General features: G+C 31.2%; 1 protein-coding gene and 2 long non-coding RNA genes across 4 annotated transcripts; 1 reads left to right on the top strand and 2 right to left on the bottom strand.

Annotated features, from left to right (window-relative positions):
- Window positions 1–320: 320 nt before the first annotated feature.
- On the bottom strand, window positions 321–1,333 carry LOC142239410 (uncharacterized). Its single transcript, XR_012723021.1, has 3 exons — window positions 1,077–1,333; window positions 592–1,009; window positions 321–523 (listed from the first exon to the last, which is right to left on the bottom strand). It is a non-coding gene; the product is annotated as an uncharacterized LOC142239410 (long non-coding RNA).
- Window positions 1,334–2,369: 1,036 nt separating this feature from the next.
- Window positions 2,370–3,451, top strand: LOC142239400 (uncharacterized). Of its 2 annotated transcripts, XR_012723017.1 has the most exons (4): window positions 2,370–2,545; window positions 2,665–2,822; window positions 2,887–2,992; window positions 3,058–3,451. It is a non-coding gene; the product is annotated as an uncharacterized LOC142239400 (long non-coding RNA). The 2 variants fall into 2 exon arrangements; XR_012723016.1 differs by having other exon boundaries at window positions 2,370–2,822; window positions 3,058–3,446.
- Window positions 3,452–9,796: 6,345 nt separating this feature from the next.
- On the bottom strand, window positions 9,797–11,222 carry LOC142239393 (uncharacterized). The gene is made up of 2 exons (XM_075311179.1): window positions 11,049–11,222; window positions 9,797–10,998 (listed from the first exon to the last, which is right to left on the bottom strand). Exons 1-2 carry the CDS (start codon window positions 11,059–11,061, stop codon window positions 10,202–10,204), a joined length of 810 nt encoding a protein of 269 aa, XP_075167294.1. The 5' UTR covers window positions 11,062–11,222; the 3' UTR covers window positions 9,797–10,201.
- Between the last annotated feature and the right edge of the window lie 4,019 nt (window positions 11,223–15,241).

The raw sequence follows: 15,241 nt of genomic DNA, 5'->3' as shown, positions 1-15,241 counted from the left end.
TCAGAAAAAGCACATTTTAAGATAGTGGTAAAAGAATCATTGTGGTCGAATAAAACACGTTTGTTCCCTGCCAACATTTTTTGAATTTGGGGACTCTTTTGAGAATCCCCACTACGTCGAAAACAATCATATACGATATCAAAAACTCGTCGGAAAAGCGCCGTCACTATTGAGAAGTTGTACCACGCCAAGTTACTACAAAAATGTTTCGCATGAGTGCAATTATTAGGTGCCTTTATAGATCAATTTAGAACGACGCCAATAAGGGACCCTCCAAACAATCAGAAAAAGTGCATTTTAAGATAATTGTAAAAGAATCATTGTGGTCGAGTAAAACACGTTTGTTTAGATATTTATTAATTTGATTAAACATTTACAAATTCTTAAAAATATAACATTTATACCACTATCACATTACATTTAACATAATTTTTGGCATTAATGATGATGTTGAGTTACAAGTAGCGAGTTACATGTTGCTGCGTCTATCAACCAGTGTTTTTATTCCATGGAGGCAGCGTGTCTGTAAAATATCTGAAAAACAATCACTTTATTCCATTTGGAAAATCACCAAATTGTTCACCAATATACCTTTCACAATTTTAAGCGTATAATCTATGTTTTCAGAACTTTATTTTCGTTTTTATTTAATTAAAATATAACAAGCTGGTTGCGCTTGGCGTTTCACAAAAAAAATGGATTTTTTAACAGTAGGGATGGCAAATTACTTGCATGTACTTTTTGATGTACCTTTTCATGATGGTTGAAGTGACATTTACGAGTCTGTGGTAACGATGAGGTTGAAATGGAACTTTGAAATGCTGGCAGGGTTTAGATATTTATTAATTTGATTAATCATTTACAAATTCTTAAAAATATAACATTTATACCACTATCACATCACATTTAACATAATTTTTTGCATTAATGATGATGTAGAGTTACAAGTAGCGAGTTACATGTTGCAGCGTCTATCAGCCAGTGTTTTTATTCGATGGAGGCAGCGTGTCTTTAAAATATTTGAAAAACAATCACTTTATTCCATTTGGAAAATCAAAAATTGTTCATCAATATACCTTTCACAATTTTAAGCGTAAAATCTATGTTTTCAGAACTTTATTTTCGGTTTTATTTAAATAAAATATAACAAGCTGGTTGCGCTTGGCGTTTCACAAAAAATAAAATGGCTTTTGTAAAAGTAGTGATGGCAAAATACATGTATGAAGTACATTTTGTACTTTATGATATGCTGCCCCCCATCACAGTAGGATGGTTGTAGTGACATTTACGAGTCTGTGGTAGCGATGAAGATGAAATGGAACTTTGAAATGCTGGCAGGGTAGTATTACAAAAACAAAAATGTCAATCGCCATATTGAAACTTTGATTGTCAGTGGAATTGATTTAAATTTCCAACTTGTTGGACACAATCTAAAGTAGAGAAAATTTGGAAATGTATCGATGTATTCTTCGAAATATGAGAAAATATGTTACTGTTCATTTTCATTTCATTTTTCTTTCATTTATTTATTTTTCTAATACAAAAGGTATATATATATATATATATATATATATATATATATATATATATATATATATATATATATATATATATATATATATATATATATATATATATATATATATATATATATATATATATATATATATATATATATATATCTTATAATGAGTAATAGCCTTCCAGCATTTCAAAGTTCCATTTCACCCTCATCGCTACCACAGACTTGTAAAACACGATTGTGTAGATGTTTATTAATTTGATTAAACATTTATAAATTCTTATTAATATAACATTTATCACATTTAACATAACTTTTTGTACACCCAAAAAATTTTGTTACTCATAATAGCAAAAATGTTTGCTAAAACAGCAGATTTTGTTTGCTGAAAAAGGCAGTACCATGTAGTTGTTTCAGCAAACATTTGTTAGTTGAAACAGCAATTATTTTTTACAGCTAAAATAGCAAACAAATGCTGCTGAATTAGCAAACTTGTTTGCTAAAAATTTTTGACAAACATCGCTGCTGATATAGCAAACTGCGTTGGTTGAAATAGCTAACATTTTTACTGCTATAACAACTACAGAGGGAGTAATCCACCGTTGCAAAACTTTATAGTGTTTAGTCGAAACTAAGATTGAATCCATAACCGTTTGTATGGAAAGCGGGCTTGAACCATTGTACGACGGTTGCTCCCATATATCAATATATAATAGCAATTTTCCAATCTAAAAATTATTAAAAACAAAAGGTCTTTCAATGGAATACAATATTATACAATCCAATACATACCAAACAACACAAAATAATTTTTCTATTTTCCCGGCTTGTCTCGTGTTTTAGTTTAAAAGTGATGCTTTGACGGCGTTGGCGTTTGACATTTACGTTGGCATTTGTCAAAACCAAAATACGCGAATGCAATCCAGTAACCAGAGAAAAGTAATCGTGAAGAATTAGCGGCTAATGCTTCCCAATAAACACAGGATGAGCGTTTTTCAAATGCAATAACTTTTCAGTTTGAGGGTAAATATAATTTTCAACATAAATTCAACTTGACTTGAAATAGCTCATCTTCAATACATCTTCAAATTGTTTGCGAATTACTTCCAATTTGCCAAAATGTTGACGAAATCTTTGAAAAGGTGTTGAAGATAATATGAGAAAACTTTGACAAAACACTACTCTAAAATGCAACGAAAAAACCATGTGGTTTTCAATACTTATTTGTGCAACGAAGTTCGTGGTCAAAATAAAAACATGGAAAATTTTAGACAAATAACCAAATAGTTTATAAAAATAGGTAAGTGAAAATAAAAAATGAAATAAAACTTTAAGGAAGTCACTAAATGTATATCTGTTTACAGAAAACTAAAATTAAGGATTCTACGTTCTTGAAAACATTAAAAAGCTGACCGATGAAAAAATGGTGGACAATTAACTGGAACTGCTTCAAATAGTTTATAATAATTGGTACGTCAATATGAAAAATTAAATCAACACTTTAGAGAAGTCACTAAATTTAAATCTCTTTGCAGAAAACTAACATCTTTGGATGCTACATTCTTGCAAACATTAAGAAGCTGACCAATGAAAAATGAGTGGCTTATCGACAAGAAAAAGTTTCCACAAACATTACAAGTGCAACCTATTAAAATTGTTAAAAACAACAAATTGTTGAAATCAACAACTTCTGGATGAAAATGTGCATCATATCGTCAGTTTAATTCATATGCTATTATCAGTTTAAAATGGATATTTTGTGAATTCATTCTGCTGGAAATCAATTCTAACACGCGGTCCAGTACGTTCCTAATTTCAACTTGCCCGCATGTTAATAAATTTTATTGCGGTTTTATGACACCAAAAGGAAGGAAATCGAATTATCAATGCAAAAGTGTTTACTAATAATGTTTAAGATATTTAAAGTTTTGTTGTTTGTTTTTTTTTTTTTTGTTCCTATTTGTTGATATGTTTAATAAGATTATTATTTATCATATTGTATTGTTGTGTTATGTAGTGTATTTTATATTTTATTTTGATGAAAATGAATAAATTATACAAAATTCAGAGAATTTTGGCTTTGACTTTCAATTTAAAGTGGGTATATCATTCATACAAATTTAGGTTGAAAAGTATTTGCAACGATGTTAATTTTGAATTTGACTCGCATCGAAAATTGTTTGACAAATAATTGAGTAGCGATGCATTTCAGTTTGAGGATAACACTTGAGATATTATTGCTAATGTGTTGAATTTCACTGTTGAGGGTAATGTCTGTTTTTTGTTGAGAACGCGATTTTCTCAACAATTTCTCAACTTGAATATTACCCTAATCCTTTGAAAAAATGTTTGAAAAATTGTTGAAACTTAGCACTTTTCAAACGTTTGTGTTTATTGGGTTAGTACTAAGTTCGTTTCTGCGAAAAACGAATATCTTCATATATAGGCCGGTACTCTGTTCGGTTTTCGCGTTGAAACTCCATACAAAACCAAAACATGCGAAAAACTAGCGAAATTTTTTCCATTTGTGGTACTTTGTTTTTTTCGAGTTGAAAAACTGACGTAACTCGCGTAGTCAGTATTTTCATAACATGGCGCCATTTGCAATGTGAATTAAGAAATAATTTATTTATTAAACTGATTTTTGTGAATTTATAACACAAAAGTGGATCTGATTATTATTTAAAAATGTAATCTGATGATTGATAAAACAAAGTATAACATGGAGTTGTATTTCCATAATAAACTAGCAACAATATCTAGCCGCTCCCTACTATATGGTAGAATATAAATAATGTACATATATAACATGAAATTTAAACACAAATGTTAACAAAAATAAAAGCTTTATTTGGTGAATTATATTTTACAATCGTTTCATTTGTACTGGGCATCGGGATAATAAACACAAAACATAATTTAAACAAAAGGAGGCACAGCAATTGATGTTCCAAACAAGCATTAGCACTTCAAGCAACATGTATAGTACCGAGGTAGCAATGAATGGAATCACAAGAATTAATTGCTATGTTCCAAAAAATAAAATGCAGCACTGTAAAATTAGTTTTTTAATTCAATAGATATTTGTAAAATAACTTCGCCTGCTTCTTCTTTTTCAAATTATTTATTTTGTATGCGTGTGTGTGTAAATCGAGCAACTATAGTTGCGTATGTACAGTCTGCAATGTTGTCAATACATTTCTACGAAATAAACGCAAAAAAGTCCCAAAATGGCTGTTTTTTCCCTCAAAATATATTGTCAACACTATCATTTTTCAACGCGAAACAATGATTTAGGGGAACTTTTTTCGCACCAACAAACAGAGTACCGGCCTTATCTCGTTAAATAGGGTCTCAATCCCAGGAATGTTAACTTGTGTTTAAATTTCATATTATATAAATTATTTATATTCTACCATATAGTAGGGAGCGGCTAGATGTTGGTTGCTAGTTTATTATGGAAATACAACTCCATGTTAGTTTTATCAATCATCAGATTACATTTTTAAATAATAATCAGATCCATTTTTGTGATATAAATTCACAAAAATCAGTTTAATAAATAAATTATTTCTTAATTCACATTGCAAATGGCGCCATGTTATGAAAATACTGAATACGCGAGTTACGTCAGTTTTTCAACTCGAAAAAAAGTACCACAAATGGAAAAAATTTCGCTAGTTTTTCGCATGTTTTGGTTTTGTATGAAGTTTCAACGCGAAAACCGAACAGGGTACCGGCCTTAAAGTTTTATAATGTATACCATTTTACTATTGTCCATTTGACTGGAGAGACTTTATAATTTTATTCGGATCAGCAGAAAATTTAAGCAAACTATTGACTTTTCTGCAATATGTCTGCTGTTCCAAAATAACAGATTGTTTGTTGTTTTAGCAAAAAATCTGCTAAAACAGCAGCATTTTGTTTGTTGAAAAACAGCAGACAGCGTTTGCTATTAACAACAGACTTTTTTCTATGAGTGTATATGCTTCCCCCATCACAGTTGGCGATTGTTGTAGTGACATTTACGAGTCTGTGGTAGCGATGAGGATGAAATGGAACTTTGAAATGCTGGCAGGGATAATGCTTTTAATGAGTTTTGTAGAAAAAATTGTTTTAAGAAATATTGCTGAATATACCATTCCCAAAATTCGTATCAAATATCCACAAAATCCCCAAAGTAGGGACATATGTCAAAAAGAAGTAATTTTATTAGTCATTTTCATATTTCAGCTGTTTACCGGTAGGATCGTAGACCAAGGAAGGTATAGACAACGAAAGTGAATTCACAGCGCTGTAGTTTGTCTGCACACCGTATATGGCTTTTTTTCGTCTGCAAATGAGTGATTTTTTAATTTGGCTTTATATGTGTTTTCTTTCCTTTGTTTTTTTTTTTGAGGAAACAGCAAATACTGAAAAAGCATATAAAATTCTATCTATCCACACCTTTTTCGTAATACAAATAGGCTAATTTATACGGTTATTCTCGTTTTCCAAAAAGAAATTGGGTCACTTGACTGCGCAATTGAGTGGAATGACTGCGCACTGCAAATAAACAAAACCATGGTGAATTGTCAAGGTATGTCTCTATATTTTCTTGGTCTATTAAATATAAAGCGGACCTTAGACGGTCGGATAAACATTAAAGGTGGAATTACATACCATGCGATCATGCGTGCGTACGTTGTATTCGAATGCGTTGACGAATACGATTCTTCAATTGAGTTACACAGTATGCGTCGGAATACCAATGAATTTGCTGATTACATTCCTTGCCTCTGCGCTTTTTGTTATGTTTTTGTATTCCACACACTTTTTAAAGTATAGGACTTTATGTATTTTAAATTCAATCAATAATTTCTCGTCAATATTTTAAATTGTTTTTCGTTTCTTGATTTGTTTACATGTTGTTTAATGTTGTCAACGCACCCGACGCATTGAAAAGTTAAAAGTTCGTCAACTTTATGCGTCATATGCATACGTTACTTTTGTCGTGTAACTCAAACAATTATAGTTATAACATTTTAACTTTTTTTGACAAAAGCATATAACGTACGCACGCATGACCGCATGGTATGTAATTCCACCTTAAGACAGAGGTTCGTCTATTTGTTGTGTGTTCGTTCAATTTTTGCCCTTACACTGCACGAACAAATAAGATGAAAAAATAAGAAGAAGCATAAACATGCAACGAAGATGTATGAAGAATTATAGGAGAAACAATTTTTTACTGAAAAAATGGAAGAAAATAATAAAAATCCGAGTATATGGTGCAAAACAATGATTCCTGAAGTAATTCACATTTAATATATTACAAATTACTTTATGAATTTCAAAATACCTCTCGCCTGGTTTTCCATTGAATGGAAGTGGAATTTTTCTAAATTTTTGCCATAATTCTGGTTTAGATTTATATATTTCTTTAATTTCCAAACAGAATTGGCAATATATCATTAATATCATTGCAGAAATGCCTGTTTTTAGCGTAAAAATAGATTTGTTTTTGACAATGTTTGGCGAACATCCCCTTACACCTAATGATTTGTGCTACCCAACCAGAAAAAATCAAAGTTGTTTTGATTTTATGCCAACACGTTCCCGCAACATGCGAACATGACCTTATACTATCGGATTTGTCGCCGCAACGTGTTTTGTCGCAGAGTTTATCCGACCGTATAAGGTGCCCTTAAGACATCTCAAGTGAATTCACAGCGCTGTAGTTTGTCTGCACGCCGTAGAGGGCTCTTTTTGGTCTGCAATTGAGTGATTTTTTAATTTGGCTTTATTTTTGTTTTCTTTCCTTTGTTCTCCTGACGAAACACCAAATATTGCAAAAACATATAAAATTCTATACATCATACCTATTTTTGTAATGAAAATTGACTGATTTGTACGGTAATTCTCATTTTTCAAAAAGAAATTGAGTCACTTGACTGCGCAATTGAGTGGAATGCCTCATAGACATTATAATACATAGATGATCCACTATTCTCTTTAAAAAAATGTGTCAGTTCCAAAAATTAATTTTCTGACATTTCGTTTCGATTTTTTCGTAAAGGGTCAAGGGCACCTTATACGGTCGGATAAACCCTGCGACACAACACGTTGCGGCGACAAATCCGATTGTATAAGGTCGTGTTCGGCTGTCGCGGGGACGTGTTGCCATAAAATCAAAACAAATTTGATTTTTTCTGGTTGGGTGGTACAAATCATTGAGTGTAAGGGGATGTTCGACAAACATTATCAAAGACAAATTTATTTTTACATTAAAAACAGGCATTTCTGCAATGAAATTAATGATGGATCGCCAATTCTGGTTGAAAATTAAAGAAATACATAAATCTAAACCAGTATTGTGGCAAAAACGTGGAAAAATTCCACTTCCAATCAATGGGAAACCAGGCGACAAGTATTTTAAATTCATCAAGTAATTTGTAATATATTAAATGTGGATTACTTCAGGAATCATTGTTTTGACACATATACCAGGATTTTTTATTATTTTCTTCCATTTTTTCAGTAAAAAATGGTTTCAACCATAAATCTTCGTACAACTTCATTGTTTGTTTATGCTTCTTCTTATTTTTTCATGTTGTCATCACATTTGTTCGTGCAGTGTAAAGGCCGGTACTCTGTTCGGTTTTCGCGTTGAAACTCCATACAAAACCAAAAAATGCGAAAAATTTGCGAATTTTTTTCCATTTGTGATACTTTGTTTTTTCGTGTTGAAAAATTGACGTTTATAGCACGTCGCCATTTGCAATGTGAATTAAGAAATAATTTATTTATTAAAAACTATTTGTGCGGGTTTATAAAAAAAACACGGACAAATTTTTGTTCCGAAACTATACAAAGGATCAAAGGAATAGCTGATCAATTGCCCAAGGAAAAATAAAATGTTATTTTGTAAAAACAAGCAACAACCACCAACTTAATCCAATATCGCTCCCTGTAAAATAGCGCTCCAAGCTACCTAAAAAAACGCCGCTTTCTATGTGCGAAATAATGGTTTCCATAAAAATTTTTCGCAAGAATGAACATAGTACCGGCCTTAAGGGCAAAACTTGAACGAACACACAACAAATAGACGAACCTCTGTCGGAGTGTTTATCCGACCGTCTAAGGTCCGCTTCAGTCCCAAACATTAATTTTCGTGCATTTGCTTTTCTGTTGCTCGAAAAGAGCAATGCTGCTCAAAATTAAATTTCGTATTTTCGCGGTTTTGGTCACAATTTTTTGTTCAAATATGAACTTTTAATATATTAATTTATTTATAAACATATAGATGAGCCATGGGTGTCAAACTATGTTTGACAGTTCCGAAGATTAAGAATAAACGAGAAAAATAAGAGCACGCTTACATTCTCTTTCGTTTTCCTTTTTGTAGTTTGCCAATTTTACACAAAATTATAACGTTTATGATGCACCAGAGGATTTATAAATAAATTAATATATATTAAAAGTTCATATTTACACAAAAAAATTTGACCAAAACCGCGAAGGTACGAAATTTAATTTTGAGCAGCATTGCTCTTTACGAACAACACAAAAGCAAATGCACGAAAGTTAATGTTTGGGACTGACTCTTTACGAAAAAATCAAAACGAAATGTCAGAAAATTAATTTTTGTAACTGACACATTTTTTAAAGAGAATAGTGCATCATCTATGTATTATAATGTCTATGGTAGGATGTTGAAACATTTCGCAGTTAGTTAGTGGGAATAGCCATAAGGCTTTTGGAAAAGAGATCGGCTTAGCAATCGGTGCTTTGCCAAATGAGAATTTTTTAAAACAATATTTTTTCCTTTTTTAAAAATTGCCAATTTTGGGATGAGAAGTTGCCTTTTCTGAAAAAAAAAATTGTCAACATTTTTTAAATTCCAAATAGCGGAGTTTACAACTTTTAATCTAAAGCACATATGTACAACATTTGTTTGTTCTAAAATGCGTAGAATTTTGTAGGAAATACAGTTAAGACTAAAAACAACAAAAATCCGCCCAAAAACGGACCTTCTAGGTACTGACCGCTCTTTGTTAACATTTTGAAAAAAAGAAATTGTGGACCCCATATCGAGCAAACTATAAAAGAGCACGCTAAAAAATAATGGAAATCGGCAGTCAGTGTTTTTATTCTTGGTTGTCATTTCAGAATTTAAGGCGTAATTCTGCGTGTTTATGGATTCTTTCAAATGACTTATAAAAAGCTGTTACCTCTTGGTGTTTCACCAAATGGCTCTTCTAACAATAGTGATGGCAAATACTTTCAAAAACTTGTTGGTACATTTCCTATCCCAGTTGGTGATTGTTATAGTATCACTTACCTCACACGGCCGCATAAATTTTAGAACAGAGGTTCGCGTAATTGCGCTTACGCTGCACGAACAAATATGAACAACAAGCGAAAAATAGGAAGAAGTATAACCATTAATAATCAAGATGGACGAAAAGACTGTTTATGGGCGTTTGAGGCCGTTTATTAAAAAAAGAACAAAAATTAAATAAAAATTTAAAAGCAAATTGGCAAAGCAATGGTTCTCGAAGAGATCTACAGATATACGGATTCAGTTCAATCGTACGCAACAAATTATGAGTATCTGAATGTCTTTATGCACCTTTCACTCACGCTTAATTCGATACCTCTGGATGACCAAAATACGGCTAAATAAACTATGAAAAATTAGAAAATTTGATTTTCAGAACTAATCCGCTTGGAAAAATTCTGTAGGATTGCTAGTTTTAAATTTTGAATTTGAACATCTTTCTGAAACAGAAGGCGTTCCCGTTTGGCTTGCTCTTTGATATTTCTTAATCGTTCGCGTTCTACAGCCAAACGGTATGAGTAAAGTTTGCGAAATTGTCTTTTCCGGTCATGGTTTCTTATACCAAATTCTGGGGAGTTGTTGGAAATGTTACAATCTATGATTTCCTCCTCAAGTAAATCGTCATCGTTCCTTTTTGGTTCTGTTGAGGTTGGAGAACTAGGAGATATGCCACTTAAAATATTCTTTATGGGTGTATTATCTGTACGAGCAGACATGGAATCAATACACTTTTTGTTCCCAAATTGGTTACATATGGCAGATTCTAAGGTTATTTGTCGTTCATTATGAAAATTTGCGTCATCGTCACCACTATCAGATGCTGTTGATTCAGATTTAATGCGTATTTCTTGAGACGAAAAGACGCCTTCACTTTTACATTTCTCTGATGAGTTTCTATATTTTTTGGCACTTCTTATGCGACTGAGTTGTTGCTTTAACCTGTCTTTAGAACGATTATAGCCAGCGGCATTCATACTAAATGCAATGTCATCCCATGCTTGGGTTTTTAGTTTGATTGTAGTTGGGTCACATCCCTTATTTTCCAATATAGCTTTGTGAGTTGCCGTAAGCGAGAGCAGCAATTCTTTTTCTTGTTCGGTCCAATTCGGTTGTCTTTTCCGTTTCTGGCCCTTTAACTTCGGCAAAGAATAAGCTAAAATGGATTTCAGTTATTTGGAATACATGTTGGATATTGTTACATACCACTCAAGTCCATAATCCTCTTTAATTTTTTAATATATAATTTATATTATCCCCTCGTTTTATAATTTTTATTATCCCTTCTTTTCGTTTAAAATTCAACCGTAGACCAATTCAAATCTGTTTTGTTTTTGAATGATTAAAAAATGATTTGATTATTTCAATGTAATTAACGACTCAACCTAAATTGGACATTATGGATGTAGTATACATGGAAAGAAATTTCTTTAATTTAATGATTCACTACGCACAAAAAATTACCACCTAATTTTTTTCAATTAAACGATTAATTAATATGTTAATTGAATCAACTAATTATTTAATCGAATCCGAGTAAAGACCAATTAAAGAAATGATTGATATTTCCAATTAAAATATTAATTGATTCAATTAATTTGTTAATCAACTCGGAAACAATTTTCAATTACAAAAGTGATTGAAAAATTTTGCATTCCCAATTAAGCATGCGGTTGATTCAATCACTTTTGTGATTGAAATTGAATAGTTTTCAGCGATGGAGAGAAAGATAAAGGGAGAACAAGATAATGTGTATTTATTCAACAACGTATGATGGAGGCATCAGTTTGTGGAAGTAACTCATAAAGAACGGTTGGGATTTTTTTTCGAGTAAAAGTGAGTATTAAGTTCGAATTTAGCCGCTGAAGAGAAAACTAAATCATTAATAAAAAAAGGCATAAAATTATACATATTTGTTGCAAATTTGATTATAACTTGTTGGGGAATAGCCCAAAGCAAATTTTCACAAAGTTTGTATTCCTTAAAACGGATAATTAAAGAAAAGTAATCGTGAAATAATGTAGATTTTAGCGGCTAAACCGTGGTGGGAGCCACCGTGGTGCAATGGTTAGCATGCCCGCCTTGCATACATAAGGTCGTGGGTTCGATTCCTGCTTCGACCGAACACCAAAAAGTTTTTCAGCGGTGGATTACCCACCTCAGTAATGCTGGTGACATTTCTGAGGGTTTCAAAGCTTCTCTAAGTGGTTTCACTGCAATGTGGAAAGCCGTTCGGACTCGGCTATAAAAAGGAGGTCCCTTGTCATTGAGCTTAACATGGAATCGGGCAGCACTCAGTGATAAGAGAGAAGTTCACCACTGTGGTATCACAATGGACTGAATAGTCTAAGTGAGCCTGATACATCGGGCTGCCACCTAACCTAACCTAACCTAGCGGCTAAACTCGAACTTAATATTCACCTTAAATTGAAAAAACATGTTTGGCGACATTCTGTCTGCTGCGTTCGCAATGTGTGCATTAGAGGTGTGCACGTGACACGAAATTGTCGTGACTCATGAAAATTTTCGTGAGTCACGCTGGCGGCAACGGCGTGAGTGTGCGTGATTAACCAACCAAATGTCGTGCGTGAGCGTGAGTCACGAAAATAATATCTTCGTGAGTGTGCGTGAGTACGAATTTCGGAAAAACACGCTCACGAAAATAATCCCGCTGACGAACATAAAATGCTTACGATTTGAATTCATTTACAATTTTAGTGACATCCTAGGTGGTAAGATTTTTATAACGATTTTAACCATACTCATGTTTTCATTCAGGTTCTAAAGTTAAATCACTCATAAAATTATTCGTGAGTCATGACATTTTTCGTGAGTCACGATATTTTTCGTGAGTCACGACATTTAAAAGATTTTCTTGCGTGAGTGTGAGTGAGTACAAATTTTCTTTTCGTGAGCGTGCGTGAGTCCTACCAAAAAATATCGTGCGTGAATAAGATTTCTCCGTCGTGAGTGTGCGTGAGCAAAATATTACTCACGTGCACACCTCTAGTGTGCATACATATCAAAGACAATATACGTACGAAGATGGGAAATTGGCATGCGTCACACCAAATATTGCATTGACTGTGTTAGTTCCATACATGTTTGTAAGTTTTTCGTTATTATTTAATAGAAAAACTTAAGTTTCTTAATGAAACAATGTTAAATTTTAGCCAACAACAAAAAAATTAAATTTTCGTTTATGGAAATTTTATTTCCTGCATTTAATATCTTTTTATTTGCATTTTAATGCTATGTCAATCAGGGCTGTGGAGTCGAGCCAATTTTGCTCGACTCCGACTCCGACTCCAGCATTTTTCATCAGCTCGACTCCGACTCCGACTCCGGAGTCGACTCCGGGTAATATAACTAAATCTCATTTTAATACCACTAATTTGTAGTTCTATTGTGGGGGTACCGTAAGTGGACGATATAAAGTATCGTGTTTATTTATGTGTGCCAAAAAAGATCTTAATTTCACATTAGATGCCAATTGAATTCTATATTTCAAATTTATGGCAATGTTTAAAAAATAAAATAATGATATAAATACCCATCATAATATGAGAATATACCAACTGTATATGTATTTGTGGACCAAAATTATTGATACTATTTCAAATCCTTTAAATTTGTTGCGAGCTATATAAAGGTTTATATTTCCATATGCATGAATTTGGATCTGAATCGATTTAGACAAAATTGTATATACTTCTACAAAATCTATGTACTTAAAATTTAAATCTAACGTTATGGGACGTAACACAATTTTAACGAAAAATAAAAATGCAAGGAAAGTCTAAAGTCGGGCGGGCTGATTATAATATACTCTGCACAACTTTGTATTTAGATCTACATTTTGATAAAATCTCAAATCAGACTTCTACAAAACTCGGGCAATATTTGGGAAATATTTATAATTGTTTAGACAATTTCGCAAAAATGCATTTATGATTCATTCATTGAAAAATTTGAAAATTTGAGTCATTTCTACAAGTTTTCGACTTAGCAGCAATTTTTCCAAAATTGTATGCTCACTGAATACAATTTTGGAAAAATTTTTGTCTAGTAAATAAAATTTTGCAAAATTTTATATAGAAATAAAATTTTGGAAAATTTTCTACAGTAACAAAATTTTGACTAAATTTTCTATAGAAATCAAATTTTGGCAAAATTTTCTATAGAAATCAAATTTTGACCAAATATATAGAAATACAATATTGAATAAAATTTTTGTAGAAATAAAATTTGGCAAAATTTTTTATAGAAAAAAAAGTTTGAAAAAATTATCAATAGAAATACAATTTAAAAAAAAGATTGTGTAGCAAACAAAATTTTCTATAGAAATAAAATTTTGCAAAATATTCTATATAAACAACATTTTGACTAAATTTTCTATAGAAATAAAATTTTGACTAAATTTTATATAGAAAAAAATATTTCTATATTAATAAAATTTTGAATACATTTTTTATAGCAGTGAGTATCAGTGAGCATCAGTAAAAAAAAAATTGAGAAAATTTGCTATAGAAATAAAATTTGACAATTTTTTCCTATAGAAATAAAATTTTGAAAAAATTATCAATAAAAATACAATTTTAGAAAAATTTTTGCAAAATATTCTACAGAAACAAAATTTTGACTAAATTTTCTATAGAAATAAAATTTTGACAAAATTTCCTATAGAAATAAAATGTTGACCAAATTTTCTGTAGAAATAAAATTTTGACCAAATTTTCTAATAAAAAAATCTATTACTATAAAATTTTGGCAAAATTTTCTATAGAAATACAATTTTGACTTAAATTTTTATAGAAATAAAATTATCAATAGAAATAAAATTTAAAAAAAAAATTGTGTAACAAACAAAATTTTGCAAAATTTTCTATAGAAATAAAATTTTGCAAAATATTCTATAGAAACAAAATTTTGACTCAATTTTCTATAGAAATAAAATTTTGACTAAATTTTCTATAGAAAAAAATATTTCTATAGTAATAAAATTTTGAATAAAATTTTTATAGAATTAAATTTTTGACAAAATTAGCTATAGAAATAAAATTTTGACAAAACTTTTTATAGAAATAACATTTTGACAAAATTTTCTATAAAAACAACTTTGAAAAAATTTTCTGCCAATATTCCACATATGTATATTGCCTTAAAATAAAATAAAAATAATATCGATTCTTCGAAACATTTCAAATAAACTGATATGGGCATTAAAATGGATCGATCCAGCCCATCTGCTAGTCAAACATTCTAGGAAACATAAAAAGATAGCCGTAATTGGAAGTTGATTTTCATTTACAATCATGCTGTACATTGATCGAATGAATAACGCAATGGAAACTAATTTGCGTAAAAACTTGCTTAGTTACAAAAATGTGAAGTGTTTT

The sequence above is a fragment of the Haematobia irritans genome, chromosome 1 (genome assembly GCF_050003625.1).
Source record: "Haematobia irritans isolate KBUSLIRL chromosome 1, ASM5000362v1, whole genome shotgun sequence".
Taxonomy (NCBI): Eukaryota; Metazoa; Arthropoda; class Insecta; order Diptera; family Muscidae; genus Haematobia; species Haematobia irritans.
Note: the sequence above shows the minus strand (reverse complement) of the source record. Positions and strands in the feature narration are given on the sequence as shown.